This window comes from Mauremys mutica, chromosome 11, assembly GCF_020497125.1.
Source record: "Mauremys mutica isolate MM-2020 ecotype Southern chromosome 11, ASM2049712v1, whole genome shotgun sequence".
NCBI lineage: Eukaryota > Metazoa > Chordata > Testudines > Geoemydidae > Mauremys > Mauremys mutica.
This window is the reverse complement of record NC_059082.1, coordinates 47,812,261-47,829,791: the sequence shown is the minus strand read 5'-3', so window position 1 is coordinate 47,829,791 and position 17,531 is coordinate 47,812,261. Positions and strand designations below refer to the sequence as shown.

General features: G+C 56.5%; 1 protein-coding gene across 26 annotated transcripts in view; it reads left to right on the top strand.

Annotated features, from left to right (window-relative positions):
- Positions 1 to 17,531, top strand: part of MAPK8IP3 (mitogen-activated protein kinase 8 interacting protein 3) — a 187,681-nt gene that overhangs the window by 139,648 nt on the left and 30,502 nt on the right. For 25 of the 26 annotated variants that reach the window (XM_044979872.1, XM_044979862.1, XM_044979863.1 and 22 more), the window contains 6 exons: positions 1,091 to 1,256; positions 1,719 to 1,904; positions 2,613 to 2,799; positions 6,218 to 6,340; positions 6,606 to 6,686; positions 7,751 to 7,818. In XM_044979872.1, coding sequence (XP_044835807.1) covers positions 1,091 to 1,256; positions 1,719 to 1,904; positions 2,613 to 2,799; positions 6,218 to 6,340; positions 6,606 to 6,686; positions 7,751 to 7,818 — 811 coding nt within the window. The remainder of the gene's footprint in view (positions 1 to 1,090; positions 1,257 to 1,718; positions 1,905 to 2,612; positions 2,800 to 6,217; positions 6,341 to 6,605; positions 6,687 to 7,750; positions 7,819 to 17,531) is intronic. The other variant, XM_044979856.1, reaches the window with a different exon arrangement.

Genomic DNA, 17,531 nt, shown 5'->3' with positions numbered 1-17,531 from the left:
TATCAGGATTCAGGCAGGAACAGGATGTGTTGAGAATCATGGTATTGGAGCTTGGGTGCAAGATGGCTAATGCTGCTTCTGTAATACAGAAGCGTTGCTGTCCGGCTATCAAGCAGACAGATGCAGTAATGGCAGGCAAGTCAATGGCTCATTTCATTCAGCTTTCCAAATGGTGAAATGTTAGCAACTATGAGGATGGAAAGGGATAGAGCCAGTGAAGACTGACTTGTAACGGTAACTAATGAAAGCACAATAGAGCTGTAAGCTCCTCTGTAAATCTTTGCAAGGTTGTGGCTACTCTTAGCTTCCATGTCTTCCCACAGTAGGATGGCTGCTAATCCTCTGGGAAGGAGGATAATACAGCAATAGATTTCTAATAACCGGTGGGTTTCACCCTCAAGCCCATCTGCCTCCCAGTTGTATTTTGAGCTAAGAAGTGGGTTTATTGCTAGGTGTGTTGGTGAGCTCATTCCTTGCCCTGTTTTACCATTGCAAGAGAGGTTTTAATGGAACGAGGCGCTGCTTCTGAACTTCCCATTCTAGAAAGCAGCTTTTTTCACTGAACATAAACCCAGTGAGATACTGAACCCAGTGTTATAACAGTTTGAAGCCACCTAGAGGGAATGTGTGGCTGTTCTGTGATTACATCTGGGGAACTGTGATGAATTTTAAAAATGGATTGGTTGTGCTAATAGTAGATAGAACCTTCTTTGCTTAGGTTCATAGTTCAAGTGCAACCCAGATTATAGTAACTAAATGTTGTTACTATCTGACTGCTCTTTGGTGGCCTGTATGAAATGAGTTCCCAGTGTCACTACTTGTAAGTCTCAACGGCGAGGCTAAGGACCAAACTCCCCACTCGCCCCATAGGTGGTCTCTGCGGGATTGGGCTGAGGTATGCTGGGGCTGCAGCATGGTGGAAGTTTGCATTGTGGCTGCCTATTTTTGTGCAGCTTCAGAGGCTAGCAAGAGGTATTCACTCTCCAGAGCTGGCAGGCTGGTCTCTTCAATACTAATGTTGTCAAAGATTGATTGATTAGCTGGAGTCTCAGGAGTGCTGATTCTTTCCATGCATTTTTATCTCCTGCAGGCAAAGGAGCTGCATGAGATGGATGCCACATCCAGCCGAGTCTGGATCCTCACAAGTACCCTCTCTACAAGTAAAGTCGTGATCATTGATGCCAACCAGCCTGGCACAGTGGTGGATCAGTTTACTGTCTGTAATGCCCATGTACTCTGCATTTCCAGCATCCCTGGTAAGTGAGAAAAGGCACCTTTCAAGCTTGAACAGATTCATCAACTCCTCAGATTTGTCACAAATGATTCTTAGTTGTTCTGTAGCTAACAAGTGGGACCTGCTGTGACCAGTTCAGCAGCTGTGTCCACAGATGGTCACCCATATCCTGCTTTCATGTAGAACCAGACTGTGGAGACTTTACCTATGTTGATGAGCACTTATTCATGTAAGTAGCTCCTTTGACTTCCAGAAGTCTACTCATGTGAGCAAGTGCTCATCAGGGCGAGTAAGGGCTCCACAAACCTGGTCCTGATATGGAGGCTGGGCAGGGCACTCTCCAAGGGGCTGTGGTGTCTTCATGAGACTGGTAAACTCACAATCAGAATGTTATATCTCCATGGATATCTCAGGAATACTGCTAAGCCAAAATAGGGCAGAGTGGCTATTACACTTATGGAAGAGTCTCTTCCTTTCCCTTCAGCGGCTAGTGACAGTGACTATCCTCCAGGCGAGATCTTTCTGGAGGGAGACGTGAATCCAGAAGAGTCATCTGGAACAGATGGAGTTCTTGCAGGAATCACTCTGGTGGGTTGTGCAACCCGGTGCAACGTACCACGCAGTAACTGTTCTTCCCGTGGAGACACCCCCGTGCTGGATAAGGGACAGAGTGAGTCTCAGGACTAAGGTCTCATGTTGATCTGTTTTTCACCCTGTGCCTATAACAAGGCATATATAGCCACATCCTCCTTCATCTGAGTATTCCCCTTCCTGGCCTGAAGTCCTTGGGGATCCCCAAGAAGTCTTGCAGTCTGGTCTAAGTCATAAACATCTTGGCCATCCCTTTTGTTTATACCTTTGAGACCTTCTATTTAGAATCCAGAGTGTTCCTTTCCTCTTCCCTATGAATGTTCCAGATCACGCTGTACAGTACTGGGGTTAACAGAGTGGAATATTTTGGACAGATGACATGTCCTCAGTCTATCACTTTTGCTGCTATTCTTAGCATTTTCTTTTACCAACCCATGTCTTTCTATAAACTCACTAATGCATTGAGGTGAGCGAAGAAGTCAATGTGGGAAGGGGAGTGTAAATACTCTGAGCAGATCCTCAGTGGAATGGGTGGCCATAGAGGGTTTCTGACACCCTATCAGACATAGACCACACCTCACCTTAAAATACTCTCAGACTCTTCTCCTGCAGAGCAGAGATCTCTCTTTCGTACTCCCCCATCTATACACAGGCTTGGGGAATCTATAATAGCAGACACAAAAGCTGTCTGACTTGCAAGAATAATCATAAAACCAGAAACTTTATATATATAGTGTTCCCTCCTTCTTGTTTCCCATCTACCTTACAACATTTTCCCCTTCCCTAGGTGAGGTGGCTGCAGTCAGCAATGGGAAGATCAATCAGTCCCAGTCCACGGAGGAGGCAACAGAAGCTACAGAGGTACCAGAGAGTGGTGCAAATGAAACAGAACCAGCTCAAGTCCGGCCTGGTCCACTTACAGAGCATATCTTTACAGATCCAGCTCCAGCTCAGGCACCTGTTAGACAGAACAGGTAGGCTGGCTTCATGGAGTATGCTCTCTTGTCTTATACGATATAAGCTCCTTGGGGCAGGAACCGTCTTTTTGTCTTGTTGTAGCGGGGCGGTTACCCCGCTCGGCCCTGAAGGGGTTAAAACAGCCCAGGGAAAAGGCTGCTCCATGGAAGCAATAAGATAGACTGATTGGGGAAGCAGCCACAGCTGGGGCCACGCCCTAATCAGTCCACATCTGGCCCTATAAAAGGGCTGTGAGGCAGCTGCTGAAAGAGTCTCTCTCCAGTGGAGAGAGAAGGACCTAGTTGCTTGGGAGCAGGGTACCAGAAGTAGAGCAAGAGGAGCTGGGGAGCTCCAGCCTAGCAACTCCCAAGGCTGCAGGCCTTATGCAAGGCCTAAAGGATGTACTGGGGCTGCAGAGGTGCAGCCTGGGGTTAGGCAGAGGCAGCTGGTCCAAACCCCCTTGCCAATGGTGAGTGGCCATGACAGACTGCAGTGTGCCCAGTGAAAGGGGGCTAGATGACGACAGGCAGTAGCCATTGAGGCAAGGTGGGCTAGAGGGTTGGGGGTTCCCCTGGGAGGGGAGACCCAGAGACTGCTAGGGTACTGTAGAGGGCAGAACCCCGGGGGAAGGGGTACCGGGGTCCGGGAGGGACACGGGGGTCTGAGGCAAGCGGGACATCGGCCAGCAGAGGGTGCTCTGGAGCTGGAGAGCTAACCCCAGGACGACCAGCAGGAGGCACCACGTCAGTGAGTCCTCACATCGCTACACTTGTGTTTGTACAGCACCTACCACAGTAGGGTTCTGATCCATGAAAAGGAATCCTTGGTGCGATGGTAATACAAAAAATAAACAACAACAACAATAATAATACAGTTGTTGGCCATCAATCTTTGCCTGCATCAGCTGTTTGTGATGAGTAAAATGAGGTGGTCAGCCTGTTTTTTTGGGACAGATTCAAACTCTCGTCACTTTCATGCCAAATCAATATCACAGATGGGATAACCAGGTAGAGAAGAAATAAAATGGAAACAAACATGGTTCAGCCAACAGCCATGGTTCGGCCGCCCGCTGCTCCCTTCCTCCCTGTCCTCCTGCCTGCCTGACTCCTCACCCCCCTCCCGCCTGCCACTCGCCTCCCTGTTCACCTTCTCACCCCACTCGCCCTCCCGCCTCCTGCCTCACCTCCCCGCCCGCCTACTCAAGCTTACAAGAAGTGGAAATTTGGACAGATGACTAGGGAGGAGTATAAAATATTGCTAGAGCATGCAGGGGTGTAATCAGGAAGTCTAAGGACAATTGGAGTTGCAGCAAGCAAGGGATGTGAAGGGTAACAAAAAGGGTTTCTACAGGTATGTTAGCAACAAGAAGAAGGTCAGGAAAAGTGAATGAATGAGGGAGGCAACATAGTGACAGATGATGTGGAAAAAGCTGAAGTACTCAATGCTTTTTTTGCCTCCGTCTTCACAGACAAGGTCAGCTCCCAGACTGCTGCACTGGGCAACATGGTATGGGGAGGAGGTGAGCAGCCCTCAGTGGTGAAAGAACAGGTTAAGGACTATTTAGAAAAGCTGGACATGCAAAAGTCCATAGGTCCATATCTAAGGCATCCAAGGGTGCTGAGGAAGTTGGCTGATGTGATTGCAGAGCCATTGGCCATTATCTTTGAAAATTCGTGGTGATCGGGGGAGGTCCCGGAAAGTTGGGAAAAGGCAAATACAGTGCCCATATTTAAAAAAAGGAAGAAAGAGAACCCCGGGGAACTAGAGACCGGTCAGCTTCACTTCAGTCCCCTACAAAATCATGGAGCAGGTCCTCAAGGAATCCATTTTGAAGCACTTGGAGGAAAGGAAGGTGATCAGGAACAGTCAGCATGGATTCACCAAGGACAAGTCATGCCTGACCAACCTGATTGCCTTCTATGATGAGATAAATGGCTCTGTGGATATGGGAAAGTGGTGGATGTGATGTATCTTGACTTTAGCAAAGCTTTTGATACCGTCTCCCACAGTATTCTTGCCAGCAAGTTAAAGAAGTATGGATTGGATGAATGGACTATAAGGTTGATAGAAAGCTGGCTAGATTGTCGGGCTCAGTGGGTAGTGATCAATGGCTCCATGTCTAATTCGCAGTCGGTATCAAGCGGAGTGCCCCAGGGGTCGGTCCTGGGGCCAGCTTTGTTCAACATCTTTATTAATGATCTGGATGATGGGATGAATTGCACCCTCAGCAAGTTCGCAGATGACATTAAACTGGGGGGAGCGGTAGATACGCTGGGGTGTAGGGATAGGGTCCAGAGTGACCTAGACAAATTGGAGTGTTGGGCCAAAAGAAATCTGATGAGGTCAACAAGGACAAGTGCAGAGTTCTGCACTTAGGAAGGAAGAATCCCATGCACCGCTACTGGCTGGGGACTGCGTGGCTAAGCATCAGTTCTGCAGAAAAGGACCTGGGGATGAGAAGCTGGGTATGAGTCAGCTGTGTGCTGTATTAGTAGGAGCATTGCCAGCAGTTTGAGAGAAGTGATTATTCCCCTCTATTTGACACTGGTGAGGCCACACCTGGAGTATTGCGTCCAGTTTTGGTCCCTGCACTACAGAAGGGATGTGGACAAATTGGAGAGTCCAGCGGAGGGCAATGAAAATGATTTGGGGGCTGGGACACATGACTTACGAGGAGAGACTGAGGGAACTGGGGTTATTTAGTCTGCAGAAGAGAAGTGTGAGGGGGGATTTGATAGCTGCCTTCAACTACCTGAAAGGGGGTTCCAAAGAGGATGGAGCTAGGCTGTTCTCAGTGGTGGCAGATGACAGAACAAGAAGCAGTGGTTTCAAGTTGCAGTGGGGGAGGTCTAGGTTGATATTAGGAAACACTATTTCACTAGGAGGGTGGTGAAGCACTGGAATGGGTTACCTAGGGAGGTGGTGGAATCTCCATCCTTAGGGCTTGGCTACACTTACAAATTTGCAGCGCTGCAGCAGGGTGTGAAAACACACCCTCTCAGCGCTGATAAGCGCCAGTGTGGTCAAGGCCCCAACGCTGGGAGCGCGGCTCCCAGCGCTGTCCGTTATTCCCCACAGGGAGGTGGAGTACGGACAGCGCTGGGAGAGCTCTCTCCCAGCGCTGGTGCTTTGACTACACGGCATACAAAGCGGCAGCGCTTTGAAGTGCTAAGTGTAGCCACAGCCTTAGAGGTTTTTAAGGCCTGGCTTGACAAAACCTTGGCTGGGATGATTTACTTTGTGTTGGTCCTGCTTTGCTAGAGGATTGGAGTAGATGACCTCTTGAGGTCTCTTCCACCCTAATATTCTATGATTCTATTGTTTTATCAAAGCACAGGGCCTGGGGTGGTCACCCTGATTTGCCATATGCAAGAGATGGCTCTGGCCCCAGATATGACCTGTAATGAACTTGTGAGGTCTGTTTTGTCTCTGCAGTGAGAACGGGCAGCAAAAGACAGAGTCAAGTACAATGCTGCCAGAGCAGGAAGTGAACGGTGATGCGGCTGGAACAGGCACCAGTGCCGCACCCACAATGTGGCTTGGAGCACAGAATGGCTGGTAGGTTCACTGCTATCTTACGGAACCCTATATGTCTCCCACATTCATAAAACCCCATAGATCTAGATACCATTGCCTTTAAAGAGTGCATCCTTGCTGCACTAGATGTTCTGAGTCCCCAGTTGATGTTAGGCAGAGCAACTCATGCACACTTTGCAAAATCCTTTGGTGCTAGAGTAAAAGACTCAAACCCTACCCCACAATTCAGCCTTTGTAGGTTTATGGACCTTCCTGCTAACCATCATTGTCTGCTCCCTTCTCCCAGGCTGTATGTGCACTCGGCAGTGTCCAACTGGAAGAAGTGTCTGCATTCAATAAAGCTGAAGGATTCTGTGCTGAGCCTGGTGTAAGTTGGTGTACTGAGTTGGGGACTCTAAACTAGGGAATTGGTTACTTTTCTTGTCATTGATCGGTCATTTGCCTGGACATCTTTTCCTCAGCCTGGTAGAGTTGTGTAAATCAGTAAAGGTCTGTTGGGAAGGGGTCTCAACCCATTCCCTGCTCACTGATCCATTTAAGCTTCAGAGGGTATTTCTACACTGCACACTAAGCCCAGGTCTTAGGGACCCAGGGTTACAGATTCAGTGTTTCCAAGCCCATGCTTGAGCATCCACACTGGATTTTAAATCTGGGTTTACAGTTGCTGGATCTGGTTCTCTCAGCTGTGCTAATGTATCCATACTGCTCTACACAGACCTTTTGATTTGGGTCTGTGGCTAGACCTGCATCCACACTGAAAAATGACAGGGCTTGGACCTGAGTCATGGAGGACTTGGGCTCCGACTCACACCCATAGCAGGGTCCTAGAAACCAGGTCCTGAGTGCTTGCTAACCTGAGTCAGGCTGATTTGTGTGTAGATGGAAGTGGGGCTTGGGCTCAAACCTGAGTCAGAGCCCAGGCTCAGTGTGCAGTGTAGCCATACCCATACTGTGCTACCTTCTTTCCCAGTTGCAGGCTTGTACTGAATATTGGAAATAAGTAAGTGTGTGTGTGTGGGGGGGGTGACAACAGCTTGATTCTCCTCTCACTCACTGTAGTGTAAATTAGAAATCAGTGGAGTTACACTATTGTAAAGCCAGTGAAAAGAAGAGAGGAAACTCAGCAGGGCATTGGTGAGCCCCCCAGCCAGTTTAATAATGAAGTCAGTAGTGCTCCCAATAGAATAAAGAAGCTATGTGTGTGACTCTCAGACACATGCTGAATGTTGCCTGCAAGTGCTGGATTTAGCAGGAATAGTGGCATGACCATATGTGTGATTTATCTAGATACAGGAAATGATTTATAACCAAGAGAGTGGGAGAAGGAATCTCTCATTCCCCAAACCAAGCAGACCATTAAAACATATGAATCCAGCAGCATTTCCTGTTATTGCCACTTTTTCATAAGCACTTTCTTCTCTATTATTTCAGGCATGTGAAAGGACGGGTTCTTGTTGCCCTGGCAGATGGAACACTAGCCATATTCCACCGAGGAGAAGGTAAGAATCAAAGCAGCAAAGATGAACTAGCCAGCTTCAAAACAGAAGCAGAATCTCTGGAAATGAATTAAGCATGTCAGTGCTTCCTTCTGATTCAAGATGACAGGGTGCCAGATTGCTGGGGAATTAATATTTTCTTAAAATATATGGCTACTATAAAAGTATTACCCTCATCCTAAATCATTACAGCTCCTCTTACTTCTGGGCTTTAATTCTTTATCCAGCTAGCTGCAGGCTAATTTTGCATCCCTAGAGATCATCTCTGTTACACTGCAGCTCCCAGCTGCATTCACACCTGGGAACTTCAAAGCAGTTTCCAGTTGTGACCTAAGTTCCCAGAGCAAGACTTCTTTCTCAGTTACTCCTTGAATTCTCTGAGTGTAATCAGAGCAGTGGGGTCAGTACAACACACTAAAGTGGACAGGCTGATGTCTCTGTGGAAACCAATTTTGATTCAACCTCTGTTATGGTTGGTTAGGCAATGTGAACTTGGAGTTCAGGTCTGATCATTCATACATTCAGAACATTCATTTTAAAAATACAATAATCCTTCCTGACCTAGAAGTCATATGTCTTCAGAAGAAGCCTAATTGTTCTAGTAGTTGGAGCATAGGTCTAGGAGGTGAGAGATCTGGGTTCTGTCCCTGGCTGTGAGTGACTTCGGGCAAATCATTTAACTATGCTTCAGCTTCTCTGTTTGTAAAATGGGGAGAATAATGCCCCTTACAGAGAAGACTGATTCATTCAAACAAGCTTTGAGATAGTCCCCTTGGATTTGCTTTCTTTTCCCCCCGCTGTTTTTGCTGTAGCTCATTAAAAACATTTAGGGGAGTCATAGAATCATAGAATCTCAGGGTTGGAAGGGACCTCAGGAGGTCATCTAGTCCAACCCCCTGCTCAAAGCAGGACCAAACCCAACTAAATCATCCCAGCCAGGGCTTTGTCAAGCCTGACCTTAAAAACCTCTAAGGAAGGAGATTCCACTACCTCCCTAGGTAACCCATTCCAGTTCTTCACCACCCTACTAGTGAAAAAGTTTTTCCTAATATCCAGCCTAAACCTCCCCCTCTGCAACTTGAGACCATTACTCCTTGTTCTGTCATCTTCTACCACTGAGAACAGTCTAGATCCATCCTCTTTGGAACCCCCTTTCAGGTAGTTGAAAGCAGCTATCAAATCCCCCCTCATTCTTCTCTTCTGCAGACTAAACAATCCCAGTTCCCTCAGCCTCTCCTCATAAGTCATGTGCTCCAGCCCCCTAATCATTTTTGTTGCCCTCCGCTGGACTCTCTCCAATTTATCCACATCCTTCTTGTAGTGTGGGGCCCAAAACTGGACACAGTTCTCCAAATGAGGCCTCACCAGTGCTGAGTAGAGGGGAATGATCACATCCCTCGATCTATTCACCTTCATACAATAAGAACGGAGGCTTTAATCAGCCAGATTTTGGGAGTTTTAGCTCCCAACCCCATATGCACTGCCATGTGCTTAGTGGGCACAAGGCTCTGACCCCAAGTAGTAGTATCAAGCTATGGCCTATTAATAGATCTAAGGAAAATGATCTTTGGTGTGTGTGTCTGTAGACGGGTCGGACTCACCCCCGCGGCGCCTCCTGCTGGTGACTCCGGGAATTAGCTCTGTTCCAGCACAGAGCGCCCTCTGCAGGCTGGTGACCCACCTGTCCTCAGGCCCCCCGTGTCCCTCTCTGGACCCGGTGTCCTTTTACATGGGGGTGCTGCCCCATGGCAGTAACCCCTTTCTCTCTGGGTCTCCCCTGGGGTGCTGCCCCCTAGCAGTAACCCCTTTTCTCAGGGTCTCCCCTCTCAGGGAACCCCCACCCTCTATCCCCACCTTGCCTCAGTATTGGCTACTGCCAGTCATTGTCTAGCCCCACACTCTGGGGCAGACTGCAGTATCAGCCTACTCATCACTGGCAAGGAGGGTTTGGACCTGCTGCCTTGGCCTACCCCTGGGCTGCCCTCTGCAACCCCCAGTACCTGTAGGCCCACTGCTAGGCCGCAGCCTGGGGCTTTCTAGGCTGGAGCTCCCCAGCTCCTCAGCCTTTCCCCAGCCCTGCTTCACTCAGGCATCCAGTCTCTAGCTCCCTGCAGCCAGGCCCTTCTCTTTCTGAAGACAGAGAGAGACTGTGTGCTTCTGGCTTCCCTGGCCTTTCATAGGGGCCAGCTGTGGCCTGATTGGGGTGTGGCCCAGCTGCAGCCACTTCCCCAAGCAGCCCAGCTTTTAGAGCAGCAGCTCTCAAGCCCTGCCAGGCCGCTTTTAAACCCCTCACAGCAGGAGCAGGGGTCCACCCTGCTACCGCTCTGTCTGCTTGGGCTGCCCTGCTGGCTGGAGCGCTCCCCCTTCTCTGGCTGCCTTGCTGGCTGGAGCTCCTTCTCCCTTCCTGGGCTGCTGTTGCTGCTGGCTGGAGTGCTCCTTCCCTGGACTGCTGCTGCTGCTGAGCAAGTGAGTGAGGGGTGGGGGCCTGCTGGCCAGCCCCCACTCCCCCCATCTCTGGAGGGAGAAGCCAGGACCCCACCACCACCACTGCTACCACCTGTGGGGGGTCCTTCCTGCCTGGCCACCAGGGCTGCTGGAGAAGGAGGAGCTGCTGCTGCTGCTGCTGGAGCTGTGTTTGTCCTGGGGAGCTGCTGGAGCCTGGAGGAGGAAGAGGAGGACTGAGACCACCACCAGCTGCTGGGGAGTGCACAGGACTCTGAAGACCACTGTGGAGGGGGCCACCAAAGACTGAGTAACTCTCTAACTGTGCTCTAGTGGTGGGGGTTTAGACTGTGTTTGTGGGGACACAGGGGGTGTGGCGTGGAGCCTGCCCCCTGGTCCATCTGTGTCCCCCCCAACCCCCACCACCACCGCTGCCCCCTCCACCACCCCTGCAGGCCCCTTACCATCTGCCTCGGTTCCTGCCTCTGGGACTCAGCTGCTCGCCTGGCCTGCCACGCCCTATTGCCACCGTTTGGGCCTCTAGCAGCAGCCAGCCAGCCGTTGACTTTGCACAAGTGCTCGTGCGTGCACGCACCCCCCCTCCCCCAGACTGACCCCTTCCCCTCCGCAACAGGCCCCCTAGCTTTGCCCCTTGTTGCCTGCCCCGTTCGCCCCTCGCAGCCTTTGCCACCCCCCCAGCGCCCAGCTTCAGTTTGTTTGCCTGCCCCGCCCATCTCCCTTTGCAGCTTTGTTTGTCCCGCCCCAGCCCTGAAACCAGCCCCTTGGTCCCTCTGCCCCACTCCCAGCCTGGTTGCTCCCCTCCCTCCACGGCCCCTTGCCCTGGTTAGCCCCTCCCCTCGTGCGCCCATAGCCCCATCAGTGCGCTTGTGCCTCTCCCCTGTTTAAGTTTGCCCCTATTGCACTGCACCCCCATTGCTCTTGTTTCCCCTCCCCTCCCCTAGTGCAGCTAGAGGAGCCGGATTTCAATCCTGTGTCGGTGACTGACCCCCCCACCAAGTCCTTGATAGTCCCCATATCTGCCCTCCCTCCCCCATTTTGGCACCCTCCTCCCCTGCCCAAAGCCTAGCAGGGAGGAGTGGTTGACCTGTTCTTCCCCCCCTCCTTTCTCTGGTGTTTTCCCTCCCTCCCTACTCAGCATGGCGGGAGATGCGGCGGGTGGGACCCCTGGGACAACGCCTGTCCCCCCTCCCCCGCCTGCTCCCCGCAACACCCCCCCAGTCTCGACCTCAACCGCCGCTGCCGGACCACCTGCCACCGCTCCCGCTGAGGCACCGGCAGCGGCGACTGACGGGGTGCCCTCTGCTGCTGCCACGTCCCTCGCCCCCTCCGCCTCTGGGGGAGCCCCCCCAGCTGGCGGAAAGGGTCAGGGCAAAAAGAAGGGAAAGGGCCCCGCTAGGAAGACAAAGCCCTCCATGGCGGAGCCTGCCACCGCTGCCGCGGCCCCGCCACCGGCCGCGGCGCCCCTCCCCACTGTCCCCTCCACCAGCTCTGCGGGTGCCCCTCCCTCGGCCCCCAGAGCGTACGCCCAGGTGGCGGCGGCCCCCCCGCCTGCTGCTATGTTATCTCCCCCGACCGCCGCCTCCGCTACCATCTACAGCGGCCGGGGCCCCTTCCCCACCTTGACCCGGAAGCACGGTGTCCTTTGCCTCCTTGTGCCCGCCTCGCCCCACGTGGAGACCTACGTGCGGGCGTTGGCAAGGGTGGTGGGGCCCACGGCCATCGTGGCGGCCTCCAAAATGTACGGCAAGGTGGTCTTCTTCCTTGCCTCGGAGGCCGCCGCCCAGGAGGCGGTGGAGAAGGGCCTGGCGGTGGGGGGCGTGTTCGTCCCCCTGGAGCCGCTGGAGGACCTGGGTGTCCGAGTGGTCCTGACCTCCGTCCCTCCCTTCCTGTCCAATGCCGCCCTGTTACCCGCCCTCTCTACTCTGGGGAAGCCCATCTCCGTGGTGAGCCCTCTCCCCTTGGGCTGCAAAGACCCCGCCCTCCGTCATGTCCTCTCGTTCCGCCGGCAGGTGCAGCTTCAACTGTCGCCGGCGGCGCGTGGCGGAGAGGCGCTCGAGGGGTCTTTCCTGGTCCCCTATCAGGGGGCCCAGTACCGGGTGCACTACTCGACGGGGGAGGCCCGGTGTTACCTCTGCCAGGCGACGGGGCACGTTCGGAGGGACTGCCCTTTGGCCCGGCACGGGGGAGCGCCCGGGGCCCCCGAGCCCTGGCAGGGTGCCGGCCCCGTCATCGCTGGCACCCCTGGTCGCCCGGTGCCCAGAGTCGCCCCTCCTCCTCCTCAGCCCATCACTGCTCCCGCTCGGGCCTCAGGGGTACGTCCTCCCGTGCGCCCAGACGAGCGGGAGAGCCCTGCCTCTGCTGCCTGCACTCTGGCGGGGCCTGTGGAGGAGGGTGCGGCAGGGCTACTGCCGGGCGTGGGAGAGGGCTCTCCCCAGGGGGACTCTTCCCTCCCTCCTGCTGTCCCACCTGTGCCTCTCCAAGCCCCCGAACTGGCATCCTTGCCCCCTGGGCAAACCCCTGTTAACCAGCCCGCAGACGATGCCATGGAGGGCTGGACCCGGGTACAGGGTAAGCGGGGCAAGCGGAAGGCTCGGGCTCCGCTCGTGCCATCTGACGCGGAAGCCCCCCGTAAGACCAGAAAGCCCCCCGTAAGACCCATCTGCCAATGACGGCTAGGGAAGACGTGGCAGCACCGGAGGGTACCACCATCCCTCCTCCGCAGTCCCTCCTTGCGGAGGCCTCCGATGAGGCCCCTCCTGTCCCCTTGCCGCCTGTGCCCCTGCAATACCCGCGGTGAGCGTCGCCTCGGGCGCGAGTGGGGAGGACCCTGGGGTGGTGGGAGGTGAGCTCCCCTCCATCTTTGAGGAGATCGAGGCCCTGGGTCTGACCCCGGTCACCCCGGGGGAGGACGACCTCTTGTCAGCGGGCCTCGACCTGGCCGACCTCACCTCAGCTTCCCCTTCCCCATGCTCCACCGTCCCTCCTACTGCGTCCGCTCCCGCCTCCGAGGGTCCCCTGGACTCCTCAGCCTGCCCGGCTGCAGACGGCACCCTGCTGCTGGCCGCCGAGCCTGCTGTGGCGACGGCCGGTGCCTCGTGACCGGGAGATGGGCTACCGGGGGTGTCCCTCGGTGGTGCGGGGCAATCGAGTTCCTTCCCAGGCGGGGGCCCCCCTGAGGGTTCTGCATTTCTCCGCGCCGAGGCTGCTCTACCTGCCGTTGAGCCCGAGCCCGGTGTCACTGGGGACCCCCTCCCTACCCCTCAAACCCCCGTGCCTGGCCGCGAGGAGCCACCCACTGAGAGTCCAGCTCTTGTGGCCCAGGGTCCCACCTCTGTCCCTCCCCCCAACCCTGCTCCTGACCCCGTCCCTGCCCCCTCCACCTCCCATGATGTCATTGCTGCCCCTGGAGCTGTCTCCTTCCCTTTCCCGGAGGATGACTCCCAGGGAGCGGCCTTTGAGTTTCACAGTCCCGACCCACTAGGGGCTGCACTCTTCCCTCCGCCACCCCCCACTGAGCCAGGGTCCGCCCCTTGCTTGCCCGTCCCAGTAGGCCACGGGGCTGCGCCAGAGGCCCCACCCCCCCCATACGCTGAGAGAGGAGTTGCAGGAGTTCCTGGAGGACGTCCGGGGCTCCCGCAACAAGATCCCGCTTGCTCTCCAGCGCTGGGGGGACTTCCACAAGATCCTCCTAGCCACGAGGGCCCTCATGGGGGAGGGCAAGAGGACCGGGAAGCAGGGTGCCGCGGCTTACCATCGGGTGCGCAAATTCCGTGACTCCTTGCTCACCTTCGGGGTGGGACACGGTTTGCTGCGCGGCCCAACGGGGGCCGTGAGCGCCCCTGCCGACGAGGATCCCCCCCAGCCCTCCTCATGGCACTCGTCACCTTTGCCACACTGAACACCCGGAGCTGTAGGGTGGGCTTCCGCAGGAGCCAGGTGCTCTCCTTCCTTCAGGAGGGGGGGTACTCTGTGGTTTTCCTGCAGGAGACCCACACGGATCTGGCCGCCGAAGCTAGCTGGCGGCTGGAGTGGGGGGACGGGGTCTACTTCAGCCATCTCACAACCCGTCGGGCTGGAGTGGCTACCCTGTTCTCCCCCGACCTACGGCCCGAGGTGCTGGGGGTCGCCAAGGCTGTGCCGGGCTGCCTGCTGCACCTCCGGGTCCGCATGGAGGGGCTTGTGGTCAATCTCGTCAACGTCTATGCCCCGACATCGGCCCCGGAGCGGCTGCAGTTCTATCAGCAGGCGTCCGCCTTCCTCGGCTCCTTGGATCCTCGTGAGTGCCTGGTCCTGGGCGGGGACTTCAACACCGTCCTAGAGGAGCGGGACCGCTCGGGGACCGAGCAGAGCCCGGCCGCCACGGACGTCCTCCGGGAGACTGTCACCCATCACTCCCTGGTGGACGTCTGGCGCGACCACCACCCGGACGATGCCTCCACGTTCACCTATGTCCGGGTGGAAGCCCATCAGTCGTGCCGCTCCCGGTTGGACCGCATCTATTTGTCACATTTCCATCTCTCACTGGCCCAGTCCTCCAGCGTCCGGCCGGCCCCTTTTTCGGACCACCACCTCGTCACCGTGACGGCCTCTCTCTGTGCGGAGAGGCCGGGGCCGGCCTATTGGCACTTTAACAACAGCTTGCTGGAGGATGGGGGCTTCGTGGCGTCCTTCCGGGTGTTCTGGCTGGCCTGGCGAGGGCAGCGGCGTGCCTTTTCCTCGGCGCGGTGGTGGTGGGATGTGGGGAAGGTGCGCGCCCGGCTCTTCTGCCGTGACTACACCCGGGGCGCCAGCCGACGGAGGGATGCGGCGATAGGGCAGTTGGAGCGGGAGGTCTTAGAGCTGGAGAGGCGTCTGGCCGCCAGCCCCGAGGATCCATCCCTTTGCGGAGCGTGCCGGGAGAAGCGGGAGGAGCTCCGGGTCCTCGAAGACCATCGGGCCCGGGGCGCCTTTGTTCGATCCCGCATCCGCCTCCTTCGGGAGATGGGTCACGGCTCTCGCTTCTTCTACGCCCTGGAGAAATGGAGGGGGGCCAAGAAGCACGTCACCTGCCTCCTGGCAGAGGACGGCTCCCCCCTCACAGATCCGGCGGAGATGTGCGAGAGGGCCCGGACCTTCTACGCGCGCCTTTTCTCCCCGGATCCAACAGATCCTGCCGCTTGCAAAGTGCTCTGGGACGGACTCCCGACGGTCAGCGCGGGCGACCGGGACCGGCTAGAGCTGCCTCTCACTCTGGCCGAGTTCTCGGAAGCCCTCCTTCGCATGCCCACCAATAAATCCACGGGCATGGATGGGCTGACCGTGGAGTTCTACCGCGTGTTCTGGGACGTCCTCGGCCCAGACCTAGTCACCGTCTGGGCCGAGTCCTTGCGGGGCGGGGTCCTCCCTCTTTCGTGCAGGCGAGCCGTGCTCGCTTTATTGCCGAAGAGGGGGGACCTCCGCGATTTACGGAATTGGCGTCCCATCTCGCTCCTCAGCACGGACTATAAAATCGTTGCGAAGGCCATTTCGATTCGGCTGGGGTCCGTGCTGGCGGACGTGGTCCACCCAGACCAGACCTACACCGTCCCGGGCCGCACGATCTTTGATAACTTGTATCTGGTCCGGGACCTTCTGGAATTAGGGTGTAGGGATGGTCTGTCGTTCGCCCTCTTGTCCCTGGATCAGGAGAAGGCGTTCGACAGGGTGGACCACGGGTATCTCCTGGGCACTCTGCAGGCGTTAGGCTTCGGGACCCAGTTTGTGGGGTTTCTCCAGGTGCTGTATGCTTCCGCAGAGTGTCTGGTCAGGCTCAACTGGACCCTGACCGAGCCGGTCAGCTTCGGGCGGGGAGTGCGGCAGGGGTGCCCCCTCTCGGGCCAGCTGTACGCCCTGGCGATCGAGCCCTTCCTCTGTCTCCTCCGCAGGAGGTTGACGGGGTTGGTGCTTCAGGAGCCGGAGCTGCGGCTGGTCCTGTCGGCGTACGCCGACGATGTGCTCCTCGTGGTCCAGGACCCGGGCGACTTGGCGCGGGTGGAGGCCTGCCAGGCCGTGTACTCAGCGGCCTCCTCTGCCCGGGTCAACTGGGTCAAGAGCTCTGGCCTGGTGGTCGGGGACGGGTGGCAGGCGAGCTCCCTCCCACCCACCCATGCTTCAGGCCATCCGGTGGAGCGCGGGTCCGCTGCTCTATCTCGGCGTTTACCTTTCTGCCACGCATCCCTCTCCGCCGGAGAACTGGCAAGGTTTGCAGGGCAGGGTGGCGGAGCGGCTCCGGAAATGGACAGGACTCCTCCGGTGCCTTTCCCTCTGAGGGAGGGCACTGGTGCTCAATCAACTGGTCCTGTCCATGCTCTGGTACCGGCTCAACACCCTGGTCCCGGCCCCGGTGTTCCTGATCGACCTCCGGAGGGTGGTTCTGGAGTTCTTTTGGCCAGGACTGCACTGGGTCCCTGCAGGGGTGCTCCACCTGCCCCTGGAGGAGGGAGGGCAGGGCCTGAAGTGCCTGCGCACTCAGGTCCACGTCTTCCGCCTCCAGGCACTCCAGAGGCTTCTTTATGGTGCGGGTAGTCCAGCATGGAGAGCCCTGGCACACGCCTTCCTGCGCCGCTTCCGAGGGCTCCGATACGACCGGCAGCTCCTTTATCTCAACCCGAGGGGCCTTCCGCGGACCTCTCCGGGCTGCCGGTCTTCTACCAGGACCTCCTCCGGACCTGGAAGCTGTTCTCTGTGACCAGGTCCATGGCGGCCACCGAGGGGGCAGATCTCCTCGCGGAGCCCCTGCTACACAACCCCCAGCTCCGTGTGCAGGTGGCGGAGTCCCCCGCGGTGCGCCAGAGGTTGGTCCTGGCGGAAGCTACCAGGGTCGGAGACCTCCTGGACTACGACCGGGGAGACTGGCTGGATCCCCTGACGCTCGCTCGGCGTATGGGGCTCTCCAGACCTTGTACTCCCCGGCTCGTACTACAGGAGGTGAAGGCCGCTTTGCCGCCCGCTGCTCGGGCCTACCTCGACCGGGTCCTGCGTGAGGGCACGCCCCGCCCACCCCCCACCCCGAGCCCTCCAGACCTTTTCATCGGGCCCCTTCTCTGCCAGCCGGCTGCACGATCTGCAGCCGGTCCGTTTCCAAACCGCGCCAAGGAAGCAGCTCTACGCGCACATGCTCCACACCCTTCACTTCCTCACCCTCGTGTCCCGCCCCGACACCAAGTGGCGGGACCTCTTGCCACCTCTGGAGGGTGAGGAGCCCCGGTGGGCCAGCCTGTACTCCACCCTGGTCC